Genomic DNA, 26,162 nt, shown 5'->3' on the forward strand with positions numbered 1-26,162 from the left:
TATTTTAATTTGCAATTCTGTGCCAGCATGATATTGAGCATCTTTTTTTTTTTTTTTTTTTTTTAAGATTTTATTTACTGGGATGCCTGGGTGGCTCAGTGGTTGAGTCTTAAAAAAAAAAAAAAAATCTTAAAAAAATCTTAAAAAAATAAAAAAAATCTTAAAAAATAAAAAAAATCTTTAAAAAAATCTTAAAAAAAAAAAAGATTTTATTTACTTATTCATGAGAGACACAGAGAGCAGAGACACAGGCAGAGGGAGAAACAGGCTCCATGCAGGGAGCCTGATGTGGGACTCGATCCTGGGACTCTGGGATCACGCCCTGAGCCAAAGGCAGATGCTCAACCACTGAGCCACCCAGGTGTCCCTTGAGCATCTTTTCATATGCCTTATTTGCCATCTGTACATCATCTTTTGTAGATGCCTATATCTTTTTTTTTTTTTAAAGATTTTATTTATTTATTCATGATAGTCACAGAGAGAGAGAGAGAGAGAGGCAGAGACACAGGCAGAGAGAGAAGCGGGCTCCATGCAGGGAGCCCGATGTGGGATTTGATCCCGGGTCTCCAGGATCGCGCCCTGGGCCAAAGGCAGGCGCCAAACCGCTGCGCCACCCAGGAATCCCAGATGCGTATATCTTTTGCCCACTTTTAAAATAGAATTGTTCATTTTCTTAATTGTTGGGTTTTAAAAGTTCTTTGTATATTTTGGATAACAATCCTTTATCCTTTATGTCTTTTGCAAATATTTTCTATCCGTCTGTGGCTTGTGTTCTTATTCTCCTGACAGTGTATTTTGCAGAGCTTCTGCAAAAACTTTCTGCAGAAACTTTTTGTTTTTGTTTCTTTAATCAAAAAAAAAATTTTTATGTAAGTAATCTCTACACCCAATGTGGGGCTCAAGCTCATGACTCCAAGATCAAGAGTCACATGTTCTTCTGACTGAGCCAGCCAGGCACCCCGCAGAGCAGAAGTTTTTAATTTTAATGAGGTCCAACTTCTCCATTTTTTTCTTTCACAGGTTATATCTTTTGGTGTTGCCAGCTGGGATTCTGAGAGGGATTGCACTGAATCTTAGATCAGTTTGGAAAGTCTTGCCATCATAACAGTGTTATGTCTTCTGATTCATGAATGTGAATGTCTTTCCTTTTATTTAGATTTTTCTTTAATTTTCTTTCAACGGTATTTTGCAGTTTTCAGTGTACAAGTCTTATATTTCTTTGTTAAATTTATTTCTAAGTATTTTATTCATTTTGCTGATGTCATAAATGGAATTGTTTTCTTAATTTCATTTTCAGATTGTTCATTTCTTGTATATACTGCTGTAGATATTAAATCTGTTTTTACCATCCTGTTTGGCATTCTGAGAGATGTCCTTGACTTTACCTTGAACCCTTTCTATTAAATTTTTAAATTTTAGCAATAACTTGAATTTCAGGAACTCTTATTTTCTACTTGTCAGTTTTTCATATTAACACTTTTACTTTTGAATGCAGTATTTTCTCAGATATCTCTGAAGATACTTATTAGAAGCTTTACTGTATATGTTTCTCCCTCCACCCCTCCATTTTGTTACCTGGATTTCTTTTTCTCCCTAGACTGTTTTTTTTTCTTTTAGCTTATATATTTTTCATATGGCAGGCTTTCCTCAAATATACGGCATTCCTTAGCTGTCCATTATAGTTAAGAATGAGGCAATTAAGCCTGGTTGGGAGATTGTGTTCTTAGGCAAGGCTGACATACCCAACAATAGAGGACATCACTTGAGGGGGTGGGAAGCCCTTGAATGCTGAAATATGTTCTCTGCTCTGAGACTGATCGTTCTTCTAAAGAGAAGTTTTTAGTTAGTTTTGATTGGTTGGTTATCTTGCTGTGGTTGGGATGGTTGAATAGTCAGTAGATGCCTAGTTCTTGTCTTTTTGCTCCAATGCAGGGAAACAGCTGGAACAGTCTGTTAGAAATGTGACCTTTAATGTCCTCTTTTATTTATATTTCTTAGGTTGAAGAACAGATTGGCTACTGATGTTTCATGTGCTAAGAATTGGCAGCTAGGGTTATTGGATCCTTTAAAGGCTTTAGGGGATTCCCAAAATTATATTCAAAATTGTTTGTGTACAGTTTTCATGGCAGAAATGTTCATACCGGGATCCCTGGGTGGCGCAGCGGTTTAGCGCCTGCCTTTGGCCCAGGGCGCGATCCTGGAGACCCGGGATCGAGTCCCACGTCGGGCTCCCGGTGCATGGAGCCTGCTTCTCCCTCTGCCTGTGTCTCTGCCTCTCTCTCTCTCTCTGTGTGACCATCATAAATAAATAAAAATTAAAAAAAAATTAAAAAATAGAAACGAAATGTTCATAGCTTTTTTTTTTTTTTTTTTTTTTTTAAAGATTTTACTAATTGGGCAGCCACGGTGACTCGGCAGTTTAGCGCTGCCTTCAGCCCAGGGCATGATCCTGGAGACCCAGGATCTTTTAAAAAATGATTTTATTTATTTATTCATGAGAGACACACAGAGACAGAAAGAGGCAGAGAGACAGGCAGAGGGAGAAGCAGGCTCCCTGCAGGGAGCCCGATGTGGGACTGGGACTGGGACTCCATCCCGATCCCGATCCCGATCCCGGGACTCCAGGATCACGCCCTGGGCCAAAGGCAGGCGCTAAACTGCTGAGCCACCCAGGGATTCCCCCCCCCCCCTTTTTTTTTTTTTTTTAAATGTCCATACCTTTCAGTAGGTTCTCAAAGTGTCTGGAAAGGTTAGGAATTACTGGGATTTTGCTGGTTTCCATTCCAGGTATTAAGTTGTCATTAAAATCCTTTCAAATTCAGCAAAGTACAAGACATGTTGACATTTTAGATGACAATAATAGCTTTTCTCCTTTAACTATGGAAGAACAGGTATAGAAATGAAGGTGGGAGATAAGTACTTTAAGAAAGGCAATGCTATAGAAGTTTAGGAAAGATGTTACTTCCCTCTTACAGGGAATTTCGGTTCTCTTTTTGTTATTTAGATTTGGTTTGAACAACATCTGTAGTGTTGAAGTGGTGTATGTGAGGTTAAGTTAAAACATTTATTTATGTTGAACCCTCTGCAACTCATGAAATAACTGAGTATAAAAAATTTTCTCTGGAAGCTCACATCATGTAAATGTTTGTTACCAGCATGGTTGCAAGGCAGCATGGTCATTCCTACCACTCCTACAAGTTGCTATGCATCAGGGTGGTCCCTGTATAAATATTTATTTTTTTGTTTCTGGCAGGAAAGAAATCTAACTTTAAACATTAAGAAAGTAAAATTGTCATCTTGTGTATTTCCTTGCTTATATAATGAATGGTTTAAATGTTCTATTTCAGAGGGAAAAAATGGTCATATAAGATTTTGCTTTTAACTATATCTTTATTTTTTTCTGTAAAAGAATATTTAAAATTTGTATTAGTATTATACTTTTACCCCAGAAATCTTAAGATCTATATTTTATTATGAATGGAAAAAACCATTATTGCCTTGTGAGTACCTTTGGCTAATGTTTATGGTCATATTTAGTATAGTATAAACATTATATTTCATGAAAAAATTCAAACTTATGTTCAGAGATCATTGATGCATTATTTTAGCACTTTACTGGTTATCTGAATATTTATTTAGCACTTATTTGTACTAAATCAACAGTCTGCTTTTTAAACTGCCAAATCTTAGATTTTTGAAATAAGTTGGGATTTCTAAATAATTTTTTATTAATCTATTTTCTACAAGTGTATTTTGTCTTAAGTTAAAAATGTAAGTAGTTCAGATAACTTCAGGCCTTCTTAATCACAATAACCTAAAAAATTAACTTTTTCTTCCTTGCTTTGGGTAGTATGGACATTTTAACAATATTTATTTTCCCAATCCATGAGCATGGAATATCTTTCCATTTATTTGTGTCCTCTTCAATTTCTTTCATCCATGTTTTATAGTTTTTGGAGTATAGGTCTTTCACTTCCTTGGTTAAGTTTATTCCTGGGCATTTTATTCTTTTGGTGTAATTGTAAGTGGGATTATTTTATTTTTTTTTATTTAAAAAAAAATTTTTTTAAAATTTATTTATGATAGTCATACAGAGAGAGAGAGAGAGGCAGAGACACAGGCAGAGGGAGAAGCAGGCTCCATGCACCGGGAGCCCGATGTGGGACTCCATCCCGGGTCTCCAGGATCGCGCCCTGGGCCAAAGGCAGGCGCCAAACCGCTGCGCCACCCAGAGATCCCCTAAGTGGGATTATTTTAATTTCTCTTTTTCTACTTCATTATTAGTGTATAGGAAATGCAGTGGATTTCTGTGTGTCAGTTTTTTATCTTGCATCCTTACTGAATTCATTTATGAATTGTAGTTTTTTCGTGGTGTCTTTAAGGTTTTCCATGTATAATGTCATGTCATCTGCAAAAAGTAAAAATTTTACTTCTTTCTTACTACTTTGGATGACTTTTATTTTTCTTCTCTGATTGCTGTGGGTAGGACTCTCAGTACTATGTTGAATAAAAGTGGTGAGAGTGGACATCCTTGTCTTGTTCCTGATCTTAAAGGAAAGACTCTCAGTTTTTCATCACTTGCACATTGAGTGTGATGTTAGCTGTGGGTTTTTCATATATGGCCTTTATTGTGTGAGGTATGTTCCCTCTAGACCTACTTTGTTGAGGGTTTTTATCATGAGTGGATGTCATACTTTGTCAGATGCTTTTTTCTACATCTATTGAAATGCTCATACGGTTTATGTTCTTTTTCTTGTTGATGTTGATGTATCATGTTGATTAATTTGTGCATATCGAACCAGCCTTGCATCCCAGGAATAAATCCCACTTAATCATGGTAAACAATTTTTAAATGTATGTTTGGATTCAGTTTACTCATTTTTTTTTAAAGATTGTATTTATTTATTCATAAGAAACAGAGGGAGAGAGGCAGAGACACAGGCAGATGGAGAAGCAAGCTCCCCGGGAGGAGCCTGATGTGGGACTTGATCCCAGATCCCTTGATCCCAGATCCCATGCCCAGAGCCAAAGGCAGATGCTCAACCACTGAGCCACTCAGGCGTCCCAGTTTTACTAATGCTTTGTTAAGGATTTTGCTTTGTGTTCATCAGAGATACACACCCTATATTTCTCTTATTTTGTGATTTCTTTTGTCTAGTTTTGGCATCAGGGTAATGTTTGCCTCATAGAATGAATTTAGAAGGTTTCCTTTTTCTTTTAATTTTTGAATCTGGCTAAAGATTTGTCAATTTTGTTGATCTTTTGAAAGAACCAGCTCTTGTTTCATTGATCTGTTCTGTTTGTTTTTTTTTTTTTTTCTATTTCATTTATTTCTGCTCTAGTCTTTATTATTTCCTTCTTTGTACTGGTTTTGTGTTTGTTTGCTCTGTTTTCTTCTCCAGATTCAGGAATTTTTCAGCTATTATTTCCTCAAATAAATTTTCTGCCCCTTTTCTCTCTCTTCTTCTAGGATCCTTATAATGTGAATGTTACAATGCTTGATGGGGTCATTGATTCCCTTAATCTATTTTTATTTTTTATTATTTTTTTTCTCTCTTCTGTTCAACTTGATTGCTTTCTATTACTCTGTCCTTCAGGTTACTGATCTGTTCTTCTGCTTCCTTTAATTTACTACTTATTCCATTTCATGGAATAAGTAGTAAATTTTTTACTTTTAGTTATTTTTTATTTTTATTTTTAGTTATTAAGTTCTTCATTTCTGATTGATTGGTTCTTTATGTTTCTTATGTTTTCTCTTTTTTCATGTTTCTGTCTCTTTGTCGAGGTCCTCTGAGATTCTCTACTCTTTTCTTAAGTCCAGTGAGTATCTTTATAATGATTACTTTAAATTCTCTATCAACTATATTACTTATTTCTGTTTCATTTAGCTGTCTTGTTGTGATTTTGTCCTATTTTTTTCACTTGGGACTTATTTCTCTGTCTCCTCATTTTGACTAATTCTTGTGTCTGTTTCTGTGTGTTAGGAAATTCAGCTATGTCTCCTGCTCTTGAAAGTAGCAGCCTTATGAAGAAGAGGTCCTATAGTGCCCTCCAGTGTAGTGTCACCTTTTCATAAGAACTTGGCACTTCATGAGTATCTCCTATGTGTGCTGTATGTGCTCTACTGTTGTGGCTGAGCCACTTTGCTTTCAGTCATCTGCAATGGCTGTCTTTGCCTGTTGTGGGCAGGATTTGGTCCCTGTGTTGTTAGAGGGCCCAGTCGGGGGCTGCCTTTGGCTTGCCAGTCAGACCAGGCATTTGCCAGAGATGCAGTAGCACCAAACTGCAGGGTGTTTTCCTTATGTTTTCCCCTGAGAAGCTTTAGTTTCATTTCAGCATGGCTACAATCTGACTGGTGTGAGATGATCTTCCCCTCTCCTTGGGACAGAAGTCACTTTGGAGTGGTACTGGCCCCTGTCAGGGCCCCTTGAACACTGCCAGGCTTGCGGCACTGCTTTGGATGGGCTCTAGCCAAGGGCCTATGGGAGGGGGCAGGTCTGCAGGAGACGTAAGCTGGGAGGAGAGCTAGGTGGAGAGCGTTGTGGTGTGCTGGTTCCCGCAGGTGTCCTCTCATGTGTCTGAGTATCTAGGCTGGGAGTCTGGGCAGGCCATTGGCACCCTCCAGCTCTTTTATGTTTGCAGAAGCCTCCCAGCATTCCAGCACCTCTCGCACACGCTCTAAGATTCCTAACCAATTTCCCTTCTCTATACTCAGGCATTTTTCACATCGCTGCTTCTGTGCTGTATCTTTGAGGGCAAGAACTCCCGTTTCCTATGCCCTTTGGCTTTTCCAGAGCTGAGCTCACTGGTTTTAAAGTTCCGAGTGTTAAGCCCCACTGATTGTGAGAACTTGAAAAATGATGCCCCTCTGACTTTCAAAGCCAAATGTTGGGAGGATTCATCTTCCCCACGATGGTTCCTCGTGCCAGGGGTGCTTGGCATGAAGGTCTTTTTCTCTCCCCTCTCGGCACCACGGCATCCTGCCCTCTAGCAGATAGTCTCACAGGTCTGTTTGGTGCCCCTGCATCTTCCACCTTTCCTGTTCTCTTCAGTGAGGCCTCTCCTCTATATTTAGCCATGGAGAGTCTGTTCTGACGGTCTTCGGGTCGTTTTCTGGGTTATTTACACTGATGTGGGTGTTACCTGGTTGTAGCCTTAGGATGAGGTTAACTTAGGGTTCTCCTACTCTGCCATCTTCCCTGCAGGGCCTTATGGGGGAAGGGGTTAAGATCAAGATACTATAAATACTTGTAGTTTGCTTAATTTAATGTTTAAGAACCTTGGTTTGTGTTTTTTAGTGTCTTTTTTTTAAATCATACAAACATTAAACTGGATTAAGAAGTCACAGTAGCCAAATAAATATTTAGTTGCCATTATAAAAATATTTTATACTCACAAAATAGGAAATTTTTTTAAGGAAATTCACAAAATACATTGAAGTAAAAAAAGGAAAACAATCATTCACAGTACTATTTTCCAAACACAGACTACTCTTAATACTTTGATAAGCCCTTTCTAGGTTTTTATTCTATGTTTAGGTGATTTTTTTAAAATATTTTATTTATTTATTCATGATAGACACACACAGAGAGAGAGAGAGGCAGAGACATGGCAGAGGGAGAAGCAGGCTCCATACAGGGAACCTGATATGGGACTCAATCCCAGGACTCCAGGATCACGGCCTGGGCTAAAGGCAGGCACTAAACCGCTGAGCCACCGGGGGATCCCCTGTTTAGGTGATTTTTTTAAAAGATTTTTTATTTTTAAGTTAATCTCTACACCCAGTGTGGGGCTCCAGCTTAAAACCTCAAGACCAAGAGTCACATGCTCTACCAACTGAGCCAACCAGGTGCCTCTGTTTAGGTGATTTCTAACAATTACATATACAAGTTTTGTGTTCTGCATTTTTCACTAGCATTGTTTTAGATTTCTTTGTAAAAAGAAAAGTATGTCAGAGAAGTTTAGTTTTAGCTTAAAAGTAAAATAGAGAAATACATTTTCAGAGTTAGAATTGTCTTCTGCATTGCTTTCTTTAGTACCAGCTTGTATGTATTTTGAATTCAGGTTTATCTAAATAATAAATTTACAGCCCACAGTGTACCATACCAGTCTTTTAAAGGTGAAATAAAGTATTCCCTCATCTCTCAAACCATTTTTTGGAGTCAGATTTATTGAGGTATAACTCACATACAATATAATTTACTTTTTTTAGGTTTATAGTTCTATGATTTTTGACAAACATACTCTCGTGTGTAACTACTACCACAGTCAAGGTAGAGAATATTTTCCCTTAAAAGTCCTCTTGGGTCTCTTTGTGGTTGAAACTAGCCTCCTTCCCAGACTCAGCACTTGTCAACCACTAATTTGATCTTTTTCCTTATGGTTTTGTCTTTTCCAGAATGTCTTATGAACAGAATCGTACTATTTGTAGCCTTTTGTGTCTGCCTGACTTCTTTCATGCTTTTGAGATTAATCCCTATTATGCATATTAGGTTACTGCTGAGTAATATTTCATTGTGTGGATATACCACATTTATTTTTCCATTTACAAGCAGATGGACATTGGATTATTGCCAGTTTTTGGTGATTATGAATAAAGTTGATTTTGCTTTCACTTACAGGTCTTTGTATGGATGTATGTTTTCATATCTCTTAAGTAAATATGTAGTAGCAGGACTGCTAGGCCACCAAAGCCCTTTGATAGCCATTATCTGCCTACGTTGTCAAAACCTATATGGGAAAATCCAGCAGTACTATCCTCTTTTTATGACTGAAAAACTGAGAACTACTGTTACACAGAGCAGTTATGGGCTAGGAGTCTAGATCCTATAAATCCAACTCATTTCCTATCTTCTAGACTATCATGTTTTTTTCAGTGATGTTCCCCGGTTTTAACAACAGTATTAACAAATTTCTAGATTTGGCAATGGTTAGAGAATGGAAATATTTATCAGTAACCAAACACTGGAATATAAATAAGATTCTTCCTTAAGTTATTAGTTTTTCATTGTTGGCCTGGAGATTTCGAAGTTTACAAAATTAACTTTTTTCTCTCTTTTTTTTTAAAGAGAGTTCGAATGGAGGGGGTAGGGCAGGGGGAGAGGGAGAGAGAAAATCTTAAGTGGGTTCCATGCCCAGCCCAGAGCCCATTGCAGGGCTCCATCTCACGACCCTGAGATGATCTGAGAGCAAGATCAAAAGTAATATGCTTAACCAACTGAGCCACCCAGGTGTCCCAATAAATTTTAACTCTTAAAGTCTAGTCTTAGATGAATACCACCCTTTCCCCCCAATTTATTTTGCAGAGGAAGTATAGACAATAGTAGACAATAGATTTGATGGACTCTTGATTGAATAATTATGTAAAATCCTTGTCTTCTGGCCTTCAGAGATTTGAAATTTCTGAGATATTTAAGATTTTTCTAATACATTAAAATGTAATACATTTTAAATTATTAGACTCTACCTAAAACTTTTCATCCTGTCAGATTTTCATCTCATACTGGCTTTTTAAGCGGCTTGCCAAATTCTTTCTGGATACTCATTCTGGTTCATATAGGGTAGCCCAAATGTAAAAATTTCTATTTCCTCTTTAGTATAAAGTTTTGATTTTTTTTCCATCATAAATTTATTGAACCATGCGATTACTTCACAAACATCTAGCATAGTACTTGTTGCGTGTTCCTCTGACTCCAGCATGCAAGAGCAGTGTTGATAGAACGGCCTTGAGTCAGAAAACCTGATGTCAGAGCCCGGGTTGCAGGAACTCAGACAAATTAATCACTAACCTCCTCAGCCTTCTTCTCATCTGTCCCAAGAGCAACATCCACACTTTCTCTGAGAGTTGCAGACTAAGAAAGCAGATGAGATAGTCTTTAGCTGAAACAACAAAAAGAATTAAGTATTAAATTCCAACTCACTGGTTTTGCAACTCTTAGCCAATGATACTTATTTACCTCTACAGGCAATGATTAAACTTGGGCAATAGCACTTTTAATCGTATTCAGGTAGAGAGTGAAAGATATAATAATGCCTTTGATTGAACAACCTAGAGTATTATCTAAGTTTAATTATGGGTTCATTCTCTCTAAGAAAGTAATAACTATAATTATTGAAATGCTAAATTAATAAGAAATAAGCTTTATATTTCTCATTCCAGTGTTTAAAAAACAAGAATATCTAACCAAAACTGGCATCAAATTTCATCCCCTTACTAAATGAATGTTGTATAAATTTTATAATCTTACTTGAAAAATGAGGATAATAACTGCCTTGAAAGGGCCTTTATGAGAGTTGAGATAATGCATATAAAATGCTTAGAACGGTGCCTATTAGTATTATATAACGCTTACTTAGGAACTTTAGGGGAGGTAGTAGTTGTAATCATGGAAGCATTGAATCAGTCTTTATTTTGGACTTATGTGAACTTTGCCTTAGGTTGTGATCACATGTTCCATTCAACTGAGCAGTACTCAAGTTTGGTCATTGTACGGTTAGGAAAATATATAAATAGCCAGTCCAAACAGAAAAATTCCACATCTCAAGTCAGCCATCTTTTCTACTAAGTAGAAAAATAATGATGATAAAAATTTTGATAAAGAATAAGAAAGTGGGAAACCCAGAAAGTGAAGGGGTCCAACCACATTTATCTGTGTCTGTATCTGCCTTGTGTCGGGAGCATTTTCTACAGCAACAGCTTGACCTCCTCGACCTCCACGTGGGGACATCCATGGTATCAGGGTCTAATAAGCCAGACCCACAACAACTTGCAGCATGCCCCAATGCCGCTCTGCCACCCGTCTGTGCTGCCACATGTTTCTGAAGCCACTGCAGGTGGCAGAGCAGTGCCAGTGCATCCCGATGGTGGCCATTAAAAAAAAAAACCCAAGATTTAAAAAAAGAAAAAAAAAAAGGTGAACAAGATGTGGAAGGGATCAGGATTTAAGGTCTATTTCTGAATTTTGAATATACTATTTGAATAGAATATACTATTATGCAGTTATTAAATTATGTTGACAGATTCTACTAATAGGGAAATGCTTTTTTTTTTTTACATTGGGAGAGTATGCAATCATTATTTTGTTAAAAATGTGTAGAAGCTTACCAAAGTGGGTGGAATTTGGGGTGTTATTCCTTTGACTCTAGTATATATTTTTGAGTCTTTCATAATTAAAAAATACTTTTTTTTTTTTTAAGTATCCCTTGACTATAACCTCTTTAGGAAAGACTTTCTGGATACTGAAGATTCATTTAGGTCTTCATAACTAAAACCATTAACGATAAAGACTTCTTTTTAAGTGAAGAAGACTGCTTAATTTATTTATTTTCTTAAAATTTATTTATTTTCTAGAGAGAGAGAGAGAGGGAGAAGCAGACCCCCTGCTGAGTGAGTAGCCCAGTGCAGAGCTCCATCTCACCACCCTGAGATGATGGTCTGAGCCAGAATCAAGAGTTGAAGACTTAACCAACTGAGCCACCCAGGCACTCCTCGTCCTAATTTATTTTTTTTTATTTTTTTTATTTTTTATTTATTCAGAGACAGAGAGAGAGAGAGAGGCAGAGATACAGGCAGAGGGAGAAGCAGGCTCCATGCAGGGAGCCCAACATGGGACTCGATCCTAGGTCTCCAGGATCACACCCCAGGCTGCAGGCAGCGCTAAACCGCTGCGCCACCGGGGCTGCCCTCCTCTGCTTAATTTAAATGGAATAATTATTACTGTTTTTTTGTGATCCTTGATAATCACAGAGTTACTTACTGAGTTGGGGTTTTTTCCTTTTGTATTTCCAATACTTAGGTTCAAAGCATGTTAGAAGTGTTTTTTATATTTAGAAACATTCATTATAACCATAGTTCTCTTGCTGTCAAGAAAATTATAGTGCACATTTCCAAAGATCTTTATGACCAAACATTCAATAATGTGATTTTGAAAGACATGTAAAGTGAATAGAAAAGAATGAATTTGGTGAGCCACACATGGTTGTTATTCATCTTATTTACACATGGAAATTCATTGCTTTCAATTTTTTTCTTGACTTAACCATAGTCATAGTGCAAAGAGTTTCTATATATTTTTGCTCTCCTGATCTGCAGTGAGGTTTTTGAGATCCTAACTACCATATATTAAATTTGCTGGAATTTTCTTCAAGAAAATAAGAAGTTAAATGTGGGTTTGAAAATTGAAAAGGCATAAATCCTGACTAAAAGGTTGGTTGGAGGATCTCATTTTCTTATTTTTGAATCTCCTGAAAAGAATACTGACATGATGGGGATCCCTGGGTGGCTCAGAGGTTTAGCGCCTGCCTTTGGCCTGGGGCATGGTCCTGGAGTCCTGGGATCGAGTCCCACATCGGGCTCCCTGCATGGGGCCTGCTTTTCCCTCTGCCTGTGTCTCTGCCTCTTTCTCTCTCTCTCTGTCTCTCATGAATAAATAAATAAAATCTTTAAAAAAAATATTGACATGAGCTATGAAGAATAGAGATTATTTGATATATTTTTAGGCTTATTTACTCTGTAAATGTTTTAATTTATGAGATTATTTTATTAAGACAAAGATTTTGCATTCTTTAGTAAGATGGAAAGAAAGAAAAGTACTAGTTGGCTTATTGTTACTTAGTATTCAACCAGGTAGCACAGTAATTTTTATCAAGAAAGACTTAGTCTGGGGCAGCCCAGGTGGCTCAGCGTTTAGTGCCACCTTCAGCCCAGGGTCTGATCCTGGAGCGGCAGGATCCAGTCCATATCAGGCTCCCTGCATAGAGCCTGCTTCTCCCTCTGCCTGTGTCTCTGCCTCTCTCTCTCTCTCTCTCTGTCTCTCATGGCTAAATAAATAAAATCTTAAAAAAAAAAAAAAAGATAGAGTCTTAGCCTGGTTTTTTGTTTTTTTATTTTTATTTTGTTTTTTATTTTGTTATTTTAATAAGGCAGTAATAAAACTTACCTTCAAGTTATTTCCCTCATATTTTGGCTTCCTATAGCCTTTCCTTTTATATCCTATCAGTATATTATAAATCATTAAGCATATTACTAGAGTATATTATTCCATCATACTGGCATGTAAAAGTATAGGCATCTATTAAGAGGGTGTGAAATAGATTTAATCTTGAGGGCTACGTGATCCAGGCAAGTTGAAGCAGCTTTAAATAGTCTTAGTTTTAACCTTCCATTAGTTCTTAGTAATCTTAAGGTATCACCACCCTTTCATTCCAATTTAAAACACCTTACAGATTCATGTCAGTAAAAAGACATAATGAATGGTTTAATGACTCAGACGGGAAGCTGTTACATTGACATTCATTTTCAAATTATTTAGTATGATATACAGTAATTCATTTAATAAGCATTTGTTTAGAAAAAGGAGAAATATATTCTTTGAGTAAATTTGTTACTTTCTAATTTGCTTCTTCTGAGCTAAATAGATCATGAAATTCAAGCAACTAAGAGAGTAAAGGGATATTTTCTATGTATAATGTAAATTAAAATTTAAAAGAAGCTTTATTTCTTGTGACTAAGTGGTAGCCTATCTAAAACTAAAAAACAATAAATATCAATATCCTTAACTCTGATGGTGTTTTTAAAAGATGTATACTCAGAAAACGTTCTCTCATTCCAAAGACAGGATAGACAGATTTTTATGGAGAAACAGTCACAAAGTATATCTTTGGCAACTGTGATTTTTCTAGGTTTCCAAGTAAGCTTGAGTTTGTCTGAATCAAGCATCACCAGTTTTATGATGAAGCACCTGTACTTAGCAAGTTCCTGCCCTTTTAGTCTCTCTGTAAGAGACCTAGCAAAGTTACCTAAGGTCTGCAGTACATGAATTCAGCCTGACTGGACAGTTCTGAAGTTTTAATACTTAAAAAAGGAAGAGGGGATCCCTGGGTGGCGCAGCGGTTTGGCGCCTGCCTTTGGCCCAGGGCGCGATCCTGGAGACCCGGGATCAAATCCCACGTCGGGCTCCCGGTGCATGGAGCCTGCTTCTCCCTCTGCCTGTGTCTCTGCCTCTCTCTCTCTCACTGTGTGCCTATCATAAATTAAAAAAAAAATTTTTTTAAAATTTTTAAAAAGAAAGAAAGAGAGAGAGAAAGAGAAAGAAAGAAAAAGAAAGAAAGAAAGAAAGAAGAAAGAAAGAAAAGAAAGAAAGAAAGAGTCTTAGCCTGTTTTTTTGTTATTTTAATAAGGCAGTAATAAAGTAATAAAGTATTGCTGCTTGCATGTATCATCAGGCTACAAGTATGCGCTGACATGAAACTAATGAACTACTTAGAAAATAGTGCAAATGTTGATTCTTGAAAGTGCTATGAAATAGCTAAGGGACTTGTGGAGAAGAAACAAGGAATTAAATATCAGTGTTGCAAAAATCATGTCATACTAGAATGATGGAATGACTTCAGTAGTCTAGAAATGTAATAAGATAAACTTAATAGGTATAAATATTATGTGCTATGTTTGTTTTAAAAAAATGTATATGGTATCTGAGTAGGATAATGGAAAGCTGAGTAGGAAATGGTGGCTACAGAATTTCCCTTCAAGTTAGCTTTGTTTAGGAGTGGCTGCCTGGTGGCAAGGACTAAAGGAATTACCTTAAAGCCTCATTTAGGAAGCAAAATTTAGCGGCTTAACAATAACCCTTTATTTAGCTCTTCTGTGAGTTGGCAGTCTGGGCCTTTATCAACTGTATGGTTTTTCTGGGCTCATTCTGTGTCTGTTGTCAGCTGCTGGTTGGTTGGAGGCTGGATGAGATAGGGTGCTTCAAGTGGACCAACCTGCCCATCACAGAGTTACTTACTGAGTTGGGTTTTTTTTCCTTTTGTATTTCCAATACTTAGGTTCAAAGCATGTTAGGAGAGGTAGGTTCTGAGAGGAAGAGGAAAAGCACTCAGTGCTATGGAGACCCAGACTCAGAACTGACATGTCACTTTCACCAAATTCTGCTGATTAAAGCTAATCTGAAAATAAATACTGTCCTCCTGATCAGAAGAGCTGCAAAGTTCCGTTGCAAAAAGGGTGGGTGGACACAGGGAGAGAATAATTGCTGTCTTCTTTTAAATAGTCTACCACACTAAACACACTGCTTTAATATGTTGTAGGCCAATAAAAATAGCAGTTTTTGAAAGATGCTTTTATTCATACTCCACATATTGAGAAACCACAGCTCCCACTACAAACTGACTATTTAATTTGAACAATAACTAATAGCTGAAAAGCATGTTTTATACTCCTACTGAATGATTTTTCAAGGCAGTATAGGGGGTAAAGTTATGGGTTATAAAGTAAAAGGTTTTCTCTATTTCAAAATAAGATAAGAGCATCCAAATAGATCACTGAATGCATCCAAAAGAAAAAAATCTGGGGTGCCCAGGTAATTCATTGGTTAAGCATCTGCCCTCAGCTCAGGTTGTGATACTGGAATCAAGTCTCATCAGGCTCCCTGCATGATGGGGAGTCTGCTTCTCCCTCTCCTCTACTTGTGCTTGTCTTGTGCGCTCTCTCTCTGTCTCTCTCTCAAATAAGTAAATAAATAAATAAAATATTTTTTTAAAAAGAAAATATAAAACTACTTGATGTTGTAGATATTTATGTTCCTACAAACAGTTAATGATCTTTAAAAAAATTATGTGACGGGTAGATTACTATAAATGCAAATGTGGGGGTTTTGCTGCAAAAAACTAACAATTTTAAATATAGTTTCAGATTTTGAAATTTAATTATCTTATTTCTAGGAGCTCTGCCAGTGCCGACCTGGAGAAGGAAACTGTTCCTGCTGCAAGGAATGTATGTTGTGTCTTGGGACCCTTTGGGATGAGTGCTGTGATTGTGTTGGTAAGTTGACATGCAGTAAAGCTTAATATTTATCACAGAATCTTTGTCTTTAAGAGACTTTAAAGAATATATGTGTATCTTATTTGTATAGAGTAGTGTGGGTATAAGATGTAGTAGGTATATAGAACATGATTGCATTTGCTTGTTTTGAATGGTATTTATATATATGCACATTTTTATTTTTATAGAGAAAGGTCTGGAAGGAAATTCAAAGTACTTATGCATGGAAGGAGGAATGGAAGAACAATGGGAATTTTTTTACCTTTTATTTTTAATATCTCATACTGTTGAATTTTTAATAAGAATAAATACTATAAAATAAATCTAAATAAAATAAAAATAAATACTATAAAATACTATGAAAATAATCTATAATTATATTAAAAATAGGTTATCTTTCTTCTATATAAAACTTCACTATGGGGTGCTTGGGTGACTCAATCAGTTAAGCACCTGATTCTTTTTTTTTTTTTTTTTTTAATTTATGATAGTCAGAGAGAGAGAGAGAGAGAGGCAGAGACACAGGCAGAGGGAGAAGCAGGCTCCATGCACCGGGAGCCCGATGTGGGATTTGATCCCGGGTCTCCAGGATCGCGCCCTGGGCCAAAGGCAGGCGCCAAACCGCTGCGCCACCCAGGGATCCCAGCACCTGATTCTTGATTTTGCCTTAGGTCTTGGTCTTCGGGTGGTGAGATTGAGCCCTTGTGGGGCTCTGCACTGGGCATGGGGACTGCTTCGGATTCTCTCTCTCTTTCTCTCCCCCTCTCTGCCCCTCCCTGCCTCTAAAAATAAATTAAAAAATGAAAAGATTTCACTAAAGATCCTTGAGAAACCAAAAGCCTTTTTTTCTTCCTTCCTTCCTTCCTTCCTTCCTTCCTTCCTTCCTTCCTTCCTTCCTTCCTTCCTTCCTTTCTTTCTTTCTTTCTTTTCTTTCTTTCTTTTCTTTCTTTCTTTCTTTTCTTTCTTTCTTTCCTTCCTTCCTTCCTTCCTTCCTTCCTTCCTTCCTTCCTTTCTTTCTTTCTTTCTTTCTTTCTTTCTTTCTTTCTTTCTTTCTTTCTTTCTTTCTTTCTTTCTTCTTTTGAGAAACTAAAAGCTATTTTTAAAGACTTTCTGAGGAATAGTGCCCGAGATGTATTAAATAAAAAGGGGGGGGGCACCTGAGAGTGGCTCATTTGGTTGAGCTTCCATCTCGATTTCTTTTTTTTTTTTTAAGATTTTATTCATTTATTCATGAGAGACACAGAGAGAGAGAGATAGGCAGACAGAGACACAGGCAGAGGGAGAAGCAGGCTCTATGCAGGGAGCCAACGTGGGACTTGATCCCAGGTCTCCAGGATCACAACCTGGGCTGCAGGCGGCACTAAACCGATGCACCACTGGGGCTGCCCCCATCTCGATTTCAACTCAAATCATGATCTCAAGATTGTGGGATTGAGGCCCCCTTTGGGCTCCACTCTCAGCAGGGAGTCTGTTTGAGATTCTCTCCATCTGCCTTTCCCTCTTCCTCTCCCCCCTGCTTGTGCTCTTTCTCTCTTGGTCTCTCTAAAATAAATAAATGTTTAAAAAAAATGCAGTGTGCAAAAGTGTATTTATGGAATGTTATCACGTGTTTTTGAAAGAAAATTTACATGTGTAGACTGCTGATGGGAGAAACACTCATCATCCTCTCTCCTACCAGTTAACCCTTTTTCATTCTCTAAAACCACAGTTCAAGTGTCCCCTTGTCTCACAAACATTTCTTTTGACTGAGATAGGATCCTCTCTGCATTACTCAGATTGTCTGCTTCTGTTAGGTCATGTACTGCACACTACTATCATTGTTGTGTAGCATGTCTCTTCTAACATAGTATAAACCCCTTAAGAACAGGATGGTGTCATTTCGATCTTTTAAAATTAACCATTATTCTTATAAAAGTGGATTATATGTACATACTTGAAGTACATTCATGTCATACTAAACAACCTGCTGGCATGCTTGTTCCCAATGCTTTGATCCTGTGTCGGAGACAACTTCTGACTCTTTGGTATTGTCTTACTTCCATAATTTTAAGTAATATCCTTATACCATTGTCTTGATTCTTTGATTTTTAGAAACTATTCATTGACTTCTTATGGTAGATGATAGTTTCGCTCTTTTCTTTTATCTTCCCAATACAGTTATCACTACTTCTAGTTAAATCAGTAATTACTTTAGCAATCTTTTTTTTTTTTTTAAGATACTGCACTTTTTTTTTTTTTTTTTTTTTTTTTTAAGATTTTAAAATCTTTAAAGGCTACATGCTGGGAGCCCGACGTGGGAGTGGAACCCAGGTCTCCAGGATCACACCCTGGACTGAAGGCAGCGCTAAACTGCTGAGCTACCCGGGCTGCCCTTACTTTAGCAATCTATTGAATAAATTAGTGTTCCATATTAGTTTGATGTAAGATAGTATAAGCACTAGTTTATTAAATGAATACTATTATTTTGTCTTTTTTTTTAAGATTTTATTTATTCATGAGAAACACAGAGAGAGAGACAAAGAGGGGCAGAGACACAGGCAGAGGGAGAAGCAGGCTCCATGCAGGGAGCCCGTTGTGGGATTCGATCCCGGGTCTCCAGGATCACGCCCTGGGCTGAAGGCGGCTCTAAACTGCTGGGCCACTGGGGCTGCCCTTATTTTGTCTTTTTTATATTGGAGTATACTTCCTGAAATATTTCTTAATCTTCTAGACTTTGTGTTCGTGTTTAAAATTTTGGCTTTCATTTTTAATTTCCAAGCGCCCTTCTTTGCTTGTCCTTTTTGGGGAGCATACTCTTCCTTTTTTATAGATAAGATATTTTTCTTATCTTCCTAGGACTGTTAATTATGGAGTTGAGTTGTGGTTGAAGTTTTTCCTTCTGTTCTTTGCACTGTTTCCATTTCCTCAATTGACTGGTAATCCTTGGCCATCTATTGATGGATAAAAGTTAGGCATTCTGATCTAATTGGGAGCCCTGTGTACATAGACAGGGCATGGAATCTATTTTGCCAGTCAGATGATTGCAGACTTTTTCACTGAGGAGCTCTCTGTCTCAGTATCTATAGATTTTTCTCTTTGGGATCATATAGCTTTTCAGGGAAGAATCTGAGTGTCTTACCTGGGGTAGGGTGGGTGATATGGCTGGCTGCAAATGTTCGGGGGTCCTGTCGGTATTCAGAAAGCATACTGTCATTTACTTTCCTTATTTCTTCCCATCCTCATCTCCACCCTTTACAATTTTTGATAGTCCCAGTCTAGGCCCTCTTTGGTTTAATTTCTCTAGGGAATAACCTATCATCTTCTACAACTGTGAGAGGAGAGAGGCAGGGACCGATCAGGAGGCATAACTATCCTCAAAAGAAGCTTGCTTCGCCTTACCTGTTTGTCTGCAACTCCTGAGTCTTCCTAGAGTTCTGTGGTGTACATACATTTGCCTGTGGGGCTGACTGCTTACTCTACTACACTTAGCTCTAAGGTTCTTCCAAGGTGGAATGTTTCCATTTCTTGTTTTTCTGATAGTTTTGTAGTGAATTCTGAGAGAACTGGGACAGAGTGTCTTTTCTCTGTCATCTTATGTTCATCTGGTACCTCTAATAGCTGGTATAGTTTCTGACACATAAAAGGTACTTCAGTGTTTTATGACTGTCAAATAAATGAGTTCTTACTGCATTATTCTCCCAAGATTGACCGTTTATAGTTAATGCTCTTGATGGGCATTTTAAAAAAGATTTTATTTATTCATTCATGATAGAGAGAGAGAGAGAGAAGCAGAGGGAGAAGCAGGCTCCATGCCGGGAGCCTGACGCGGGACTCAATCCTGGGTCTCCAGGATCATGCCCTGGGCCACAGGCAGAAGCTAAACTGCTCAGCCACCCAGGGATCCCCTCTTGATGGACATTTTTTAAGTTTTGTTAATGAAAAAAAAAAGAAAAGAAGGTTTTAATTATTTCAGAACATTAAATATAAGTTTATTTAATATGTACAATGAAAGTAAAAATGAGAAAACAAGTCCTTTAACCCCTGAATAAGCATTTAATTCAACATGGATGCCAAATATACAAATATACTTTTAGCATTGCCTAAAATAATGTGTGTGTGTGTGTGTTATGTTTTGCTCATCACACAATGGAAACAGTGCCATTCAGCTTATTTTTTTCAAAAGATTTATTTCTTTAAATGATGTCCACATGCAATATGGGGCTCAAATTCACAACCTGGAGATCAAAAGTCACATGCTTCACAGACTGAGCCAGCCAGGTACCCCCATTCAGCCTCCTCTTCTAGGAAAATAGTTCTATAATTCTGCTGAAAAAGAACACTTAAACTCAGTCATACCTCTACAATTCTAGAAGCAACTGGTGAGCTTCTAGGCTAGTTCATATTTAAAAATATAGGGCACCTGGGTGGCTCAGTGGTTGAGTCTCAGCCTTTGGCTCAGGTCATGATCCTGGGGTCCTGGGATCAAGTCCTGTATCCGGCTCCCCATAGGGAGACTGCTTTTCCCTCTACCTATATCTCTGTCTCTCTCATGAATAAATAAATAAAAATACATATATTATTTACCTATAAGGATTTAATCACTAGTTTTGTTTTTTGTTTTTTTAAAGATTTTATTTATTCATAGAGACAGAGAGAGAGGGGCAGAGACACAGGCAGAGGGAGAAGCAGGCTCCATGCAGGGAGCCTGACGTGGGACTTGATCCCAGGTCTCCAGGATCACACCCCAGGCTGCAGGCGGCGCTAAACTGCTGCACCACGGAGGCTGCCCTAATCACTAGTTTTAAACTTCAAGTAAGTTCATACTGTAACTTTATCTCTCATTTAAAATTCAGTTAATCTTTCTCCTCTCTAGGATAAAATTTCCATCTTCCAGGTTTTGTTTTTGTTTTTTTGTTTTGTTTTGTTTTTGTAAAGCAGTATTCTTTTTCTTATAAGCAGTTTTCTTCCACACTAGGCTCTTGTGATGTCCTCTGCAAATATGTGGCTGGTCCTCCTTTCTAAGTTGAAAACCACTCCCCATACTTTTCAAGGATGGGGCACAGGCCTCTGGGAGGACCTAAATTAGAGTACAGCCTTCCCTTCCCTTCCCTTCCCTTCCCTTCCCTTCCCTTCCCTTCCCTTCCCTTCCCTTCCCTTCCCTTCCCTTCCCTTCCTTCCCTTCCCTTCCCTTCCCTTCCCTTCCCTTCCCTTCCCTTCCCTTCCCCCTTCCCTTCCCCCTTCCCTTCCCTTCTCATTCTGTGGATTTTGAGCACATAACTTGTCTAGCAGGCTCCTCCAGCAACTTTCCTAAGAGAATCTGTTTCTCTTTTCTGATTTTCTCTTAAGGTAAGAGTAGCCACCGTAGCTCATTTTTATGTTGAACATATTTCTCAAATCCTGTAGTTTTGGGATGCTAGATCCTTACCTGCAGCTTTTTTGGATTTGTTTTAGTGTTTGTTTTGTTTTTACCTTTCCAAATGTACACAAAAAGAGAGAGTACAAGGAACTGCTACGTACCTACTCCCTGGCTTCAACAGCCATACTTGATTCATCCATTCATTCAACTGTGTATCTCCATTCCGCCCCCCCCCCCCCCCGCCTTCTTTTTTTGGAGTATTATAATTTCACTACATCTCCAAAGTCCCTTGCTGTACATCTCAAGAAAAAAAAAAAGTAAATTTTCTTACACAATACAGTGTCATCACCATACCTAAAACGCTTAACAATTCTTCCTTCCCTCACCACCTTTTAAAATTTTATGGACTTGTTAAAGAAACTAGTGAATAATGATGGAAAATATATCACATTCTGGATTTGGCTAATTGCTTCCCATATTTAACTTGTTATTTTGTCCTATTTCCTATAGATTGGAGATTATATCTAAAGACTGATTAGATTCTAATTCAGTTTTGGGGAGGTGGGGTACAGTGGTAAATTATACACCATAATTGGTTATCCTCCAGTCTGATCCTTTCATAGTAAGTTCCCAGTTCTTCATTTGTATTTTAACCTTCTTTGTTATTTTTTATCCTGAAAAGCTTTTTTATTTTATGTAGTCAACTTTATCAGTGTTTCCTTTCATTGTTCGTAGATTTTGAGTCGTAGTTAGGTTTCCCTCTAATCCCAGAGAGTATTTGTATGGTCTTGTTTATTTATTTATCTACATATAATTAACTCTAATACATTTGGAATTCATCCTGATTTATATATGAACTATGGATCCCATTTTTTCTTTTTCACACTACCACTGTTCATTTAAATATTACTTATAAAGTCATACGCCTATTTATTTAAAAGTCTCCCAGTGATTTCAGTTGCCACCTTTATCTATGTACTTTGCTTTATTTCTGAGTTTTCTGTATGCTATACTGTTGGTCTCTGTGTCTGTTCATACATCAAAACCACACTGTTTTCTTTATAGAAGCCTTATAAATGTTTTAATATCTAGTAAGGCTAGGCATCCATTCATTGCTCTTCTACTCACAGTATATTAATTTCAAGCATACCTACATACGTACTAGGGTTAATAAAAGGATTCTTTTCTTCCCTTTAGGCTTACGTATGTTCTTTGTAAAAGACTTTCCAACCAGGCTTAGCCCCTGAAAACTGATTCTCAAAAAGTATTAATATATTAGGCTCCCCTTTTTTCCCCTGAGATTTTCTGCCCTGAAGTGCAAAAACAGACCATTGACAATATTAAGTTTTTGTGTGAATGAAATGCTCTATTTTATATTTTGGGTCTGGCATTAGCCTGCACTTTTAGGATAATGTACAATGAAAACAAGTGAGCCTAACAGCTATGAAGGAGCCCCTGTCCAGAATAGCAATTTGGTCTACCTAAACAAAATGTAACCTGAATTAAGCTTCTTGTTTCGACTTCTGTTCTTATTTACTTGTCTGCTTTATAGTTTTTGATTCTTAATTCCCATTTTATAGTTATTGTTCTGAGTTTATCTACTTAGATTAGTTTTGCTTGTTCTTTAATTTCCCATAAATGGAATCATACAGTATCATGTGGTTTAAAATGCATTTTAGAAAATTATGAAATGGTACGTACTATAATAGACTCTACAATTAACCATAAAAATAAAATTGTCAGTTTTTTTTTTACAAACAAAGATGAGTTTATTTGGGGATAGCAGGAAATTGCAATTTGGGATATGCAAGCTATAGCAAAACAATAGGCAAGTCCAGAAAACAGAGAGGAACATCCTTTTATAGAGGACAGGGAGGAGTTAGGAGTACTGTTGTAAACAAAAAGTGCACTGGAATAAACTAGGAGTTGAAAGTATAGTGGCTTCTCAGTGGCTCAACTGAGATAGTCTCTCGTTTGGGCTGTTGCTAGGAGAGAAGAAAATCTTCCTTTCTCCTGCTGAGGTAGCAAAGTATGTAGGCTTCTTCCTGTTGGGAATTCAGTGGTCCACTGTTTGGGTGTTAATTTGGAAATACTAGATTCTTTCTGATACTAAAGTCACTATTAGTACTTAATGAAAGAAAGTATCATAGATTCCAAGACTAGGCTAGGGAGCCTTCTGAAAAACTGCTTAGAAACAATAACTTGTCGAACTATTTTGGTCCACACCATTTCAAAGATCCCAGATCTCACCCAGGTGAGGAGAAAAGCCTATGAAAAGGGCAAAAGAAGGTGGAAGGTGTCAAGTAAGAGGCAGTGCCTGCAAAACCCAGGAAAACAAGATGAGACAGCTATGCACTTGGTACTTGAACCACAAACTTGAGCCTTAAGATAACGGCTCTGCCACCCTATTGATCACATGTTTCTTCTGTATTCCTGCTCCTTTATCTACCTTATGAATTCCTTGAACTCTGATTTTCAACTCATGGCTACCATTCTAGTACCAACCTACTTGAAATGTTGGCCTCTTCCTTTTAGCACATCCAGGCTTTTTTTATGATTCTGCCTTTTACAGCTCAGATCAAATCCAGGTGTATCCATTGGCTACAACACAGAATGGATTTCTGTCTTGCTTCACACCAATACTTATTACTATCTAATATTAAAGAACAAATATGTGCTAAGAATTCAACTAAAATACTAGTGTGGTAAGTGTTTGTTTTCTTAGTTATTTTTAGACACAATCAAATTACATTCCTACTTCAGGAAAACATGAATGAAGTTAGAATACAGCAGAAAGCACCTTCATTAAAAATAAATGACTTTGAGACCCTACCCTATGTTGTTATTTTTTGTTTTAATTTTGATTTATTTATTCTTACTGAAGTATAGTTGATATAGTGTTAAATTAGTTTCAGGTATACAGTATGGTGATTTGACAACTCTGTACCTTATGTTATCCACACCATAAGTGTAGCTACTACTTATCATTATAAAATTCTATTTCAGTACCATTGACTATATTCTCTATTCTGGGCCTTTCGTCCTCATGACTTATTCACTCCATAACTGGAAGCCTGTACTTCCCACTCCCCTTTACTCATTTTGCCCATACCTCCACCTCTTCCCCTTTGGTAACCATCAGTTCTCTGTATTTATGAATCTATTCTTGCTTTTTTGTTTCTGTGTTTGGTTTTTAGATTCCATATATAAGTGAAATCATATGGTGTTTGTTTTTCTCTTATTTTACTTACCATAATAACCTCTAGGTCTATCCATGTTGTTGCAAATTCTTTTTTATGCTGAGTAATATTCCATTAGATATATGTGTGTATTTCTACTCTTCATTCATTCATCTATCAATAGACACTTAGGTTGCTTCTATATCTGGGCTATTTTATTTATTTGTTTGTTTTTTTCTTTATATTTTATTAAAAGATTTTATTTATTCATGAGGAACAGAGAGAGGCAGAGATACAGGCAGAGAGACAATCAGGCTCCATGCAGGGAGCCAGACATGGGACTCGATCACGAGTCTCCAGGATCATGCCCTGGGCTGAAGGCGGTGCTGAACTGCTGAGCCACCTAGGCTGCCCTGTCTTGGCTATTTTATTTTATTTTATTTTATTTTAAGATTTTATTTATTTATTCATAGAGACATAGAGAGGCAGAGACACAGGCAGAGGGAGAAGCAGGCTCCATGCAGAGAGCCTGACATGGGACTCGATCCAGGGTCTCCAGGATCACGCCCTGGGCTGCAGGCGGCACTAAACCGCTGTGCCACCGGGGCTGCCCATGTCTTGGCTATTTTAAATAATGCTACAATAAACATGAGGGTGCGTGTATTTTTTTTGGATTAGTGTTTTTATTTTTCTTGGACCAGTAGGTGGAATTACTGGATCACGTGGTATTTCTATTTTAATTTTTTTAGTAACCTCCATACTGTTTCCCAGAGTGGCTGCATCAGTTTACATTCCCAGCAACAGTGCGTGAGGGTTCTCTTTTCTCCACATCCTTTCCAACACTTGTTGGCTGTCTTTTTGATACTAGCCATTCTGACTCATAAATGAAGTGATATCTCATTGTGGTTTTGATTTGCATTTCCATGATAATTAGTGATGTTGAGCATCTTTTCATTTGTCTGTTGGCCATCTGAATGTCTTCTTTGGAAAAATCACTCTTCAGGTCCTTTGCCCATTTTAAATTGGATTATTTGTTTTTTGGTGATGAACTGTGTAAGTTCCTTATATGTTTTAGATATTAACCCCCTATCAGACATATTATTAGCAAATACCTTTTCCCCTTCACTGGGTTGCCTTTTTGTTCTGTTGGTGGTTCCTTTGTTGTGTAAAATACTTGTATTTTGGTGTAGTCCTACTAGTTTTTGCTTTTGTTTCCCTTGCCTCAGAAGACATATTTAGAAAAATGTTGCTAAGGGCAATGTCCATGAGGCTGTTGCCTTCTAGGACCTTTCTGGTTTCAGGTCTTACATTCAGATTTTTCATCTGTTTTTGAGTTTATTTTTGTTTATGGTGTAAGCAAGTGATCCGGTTTCATTCTTTTGCATGTAGCTGTGCAGTTTTCCCAGCACTATTTATTGAAGAAACTGTCTTTTCCCCATTTATATCCTTTTTGGGGGAGAGAGAGGGAAAGAGAGAGAGAGGATCTTAAGCGGACTCCATGCCTAGCGTAGAGCCCCACACAGGGCTCAGTCTCACAATCCTGAGATCATGACCTGAGCCAAATCAAGAGTCAGACACTTAACCAGCTGAGACACTCAGATGCCCCTCCATTTATATTCTTGCCTTCTTGTAGATTAATTGACCATATAGGTGTGGGTTTATTTATGGGCTCGCTATCCTGTTCCATTGATCTATGTGTTTGTTTTGTGTATCATATTATTTTGATTACTACAGCTTTGTAGTATGTCTTGAAATCTGAGACTGTGGTACCTTTAGCTTTGTTCTTTCTCAAGATTGTTTTTGCTTTTTAAGGTATTTTGTGGTTCCA

At 37.5% G+C, this 26,162-nt stretch overlaps 1 protein-coding gene across 2 annotated transcripts in view; it reads left to right on the forward strand.

Annotated features, from left to right (window-relative positions):
• Positions 1-26,162, forward strand: part of TWSG1 (twisted gastrulation BMP signaling modulator 1) — a 65,040-nt gene that overhangs the window by 18,030 nt on the left and 20,848 nt on the right. For both annotated transcript variants that reach the window (XM_035718743.2, XM_025429513.3), the window contains exon 3: positions 15,721-15,820. In XM_035718743.2, coding sequence (XP_035574636.1) covers positions 15,721-15,820 — 100 coding nt within the window. The remainder of the gene's footprint in view (positions 1-15,720; positions 15,821-26,162) is intronic.

The sequence above is a fragment of the Canis lupus genome, chromosome 7 (genome assembly GCF_003254725.2).
Source record: "Canis lupus dingo isolate Sandy chromosome 7, ASM325472v2, whole genome shotgun sequence".
Taxonomy (NCBI): Eukaryota; Metazoa; Chordata; class Mammalia; order Carnivora; family Canidae; genus Canis; species Canis lupus.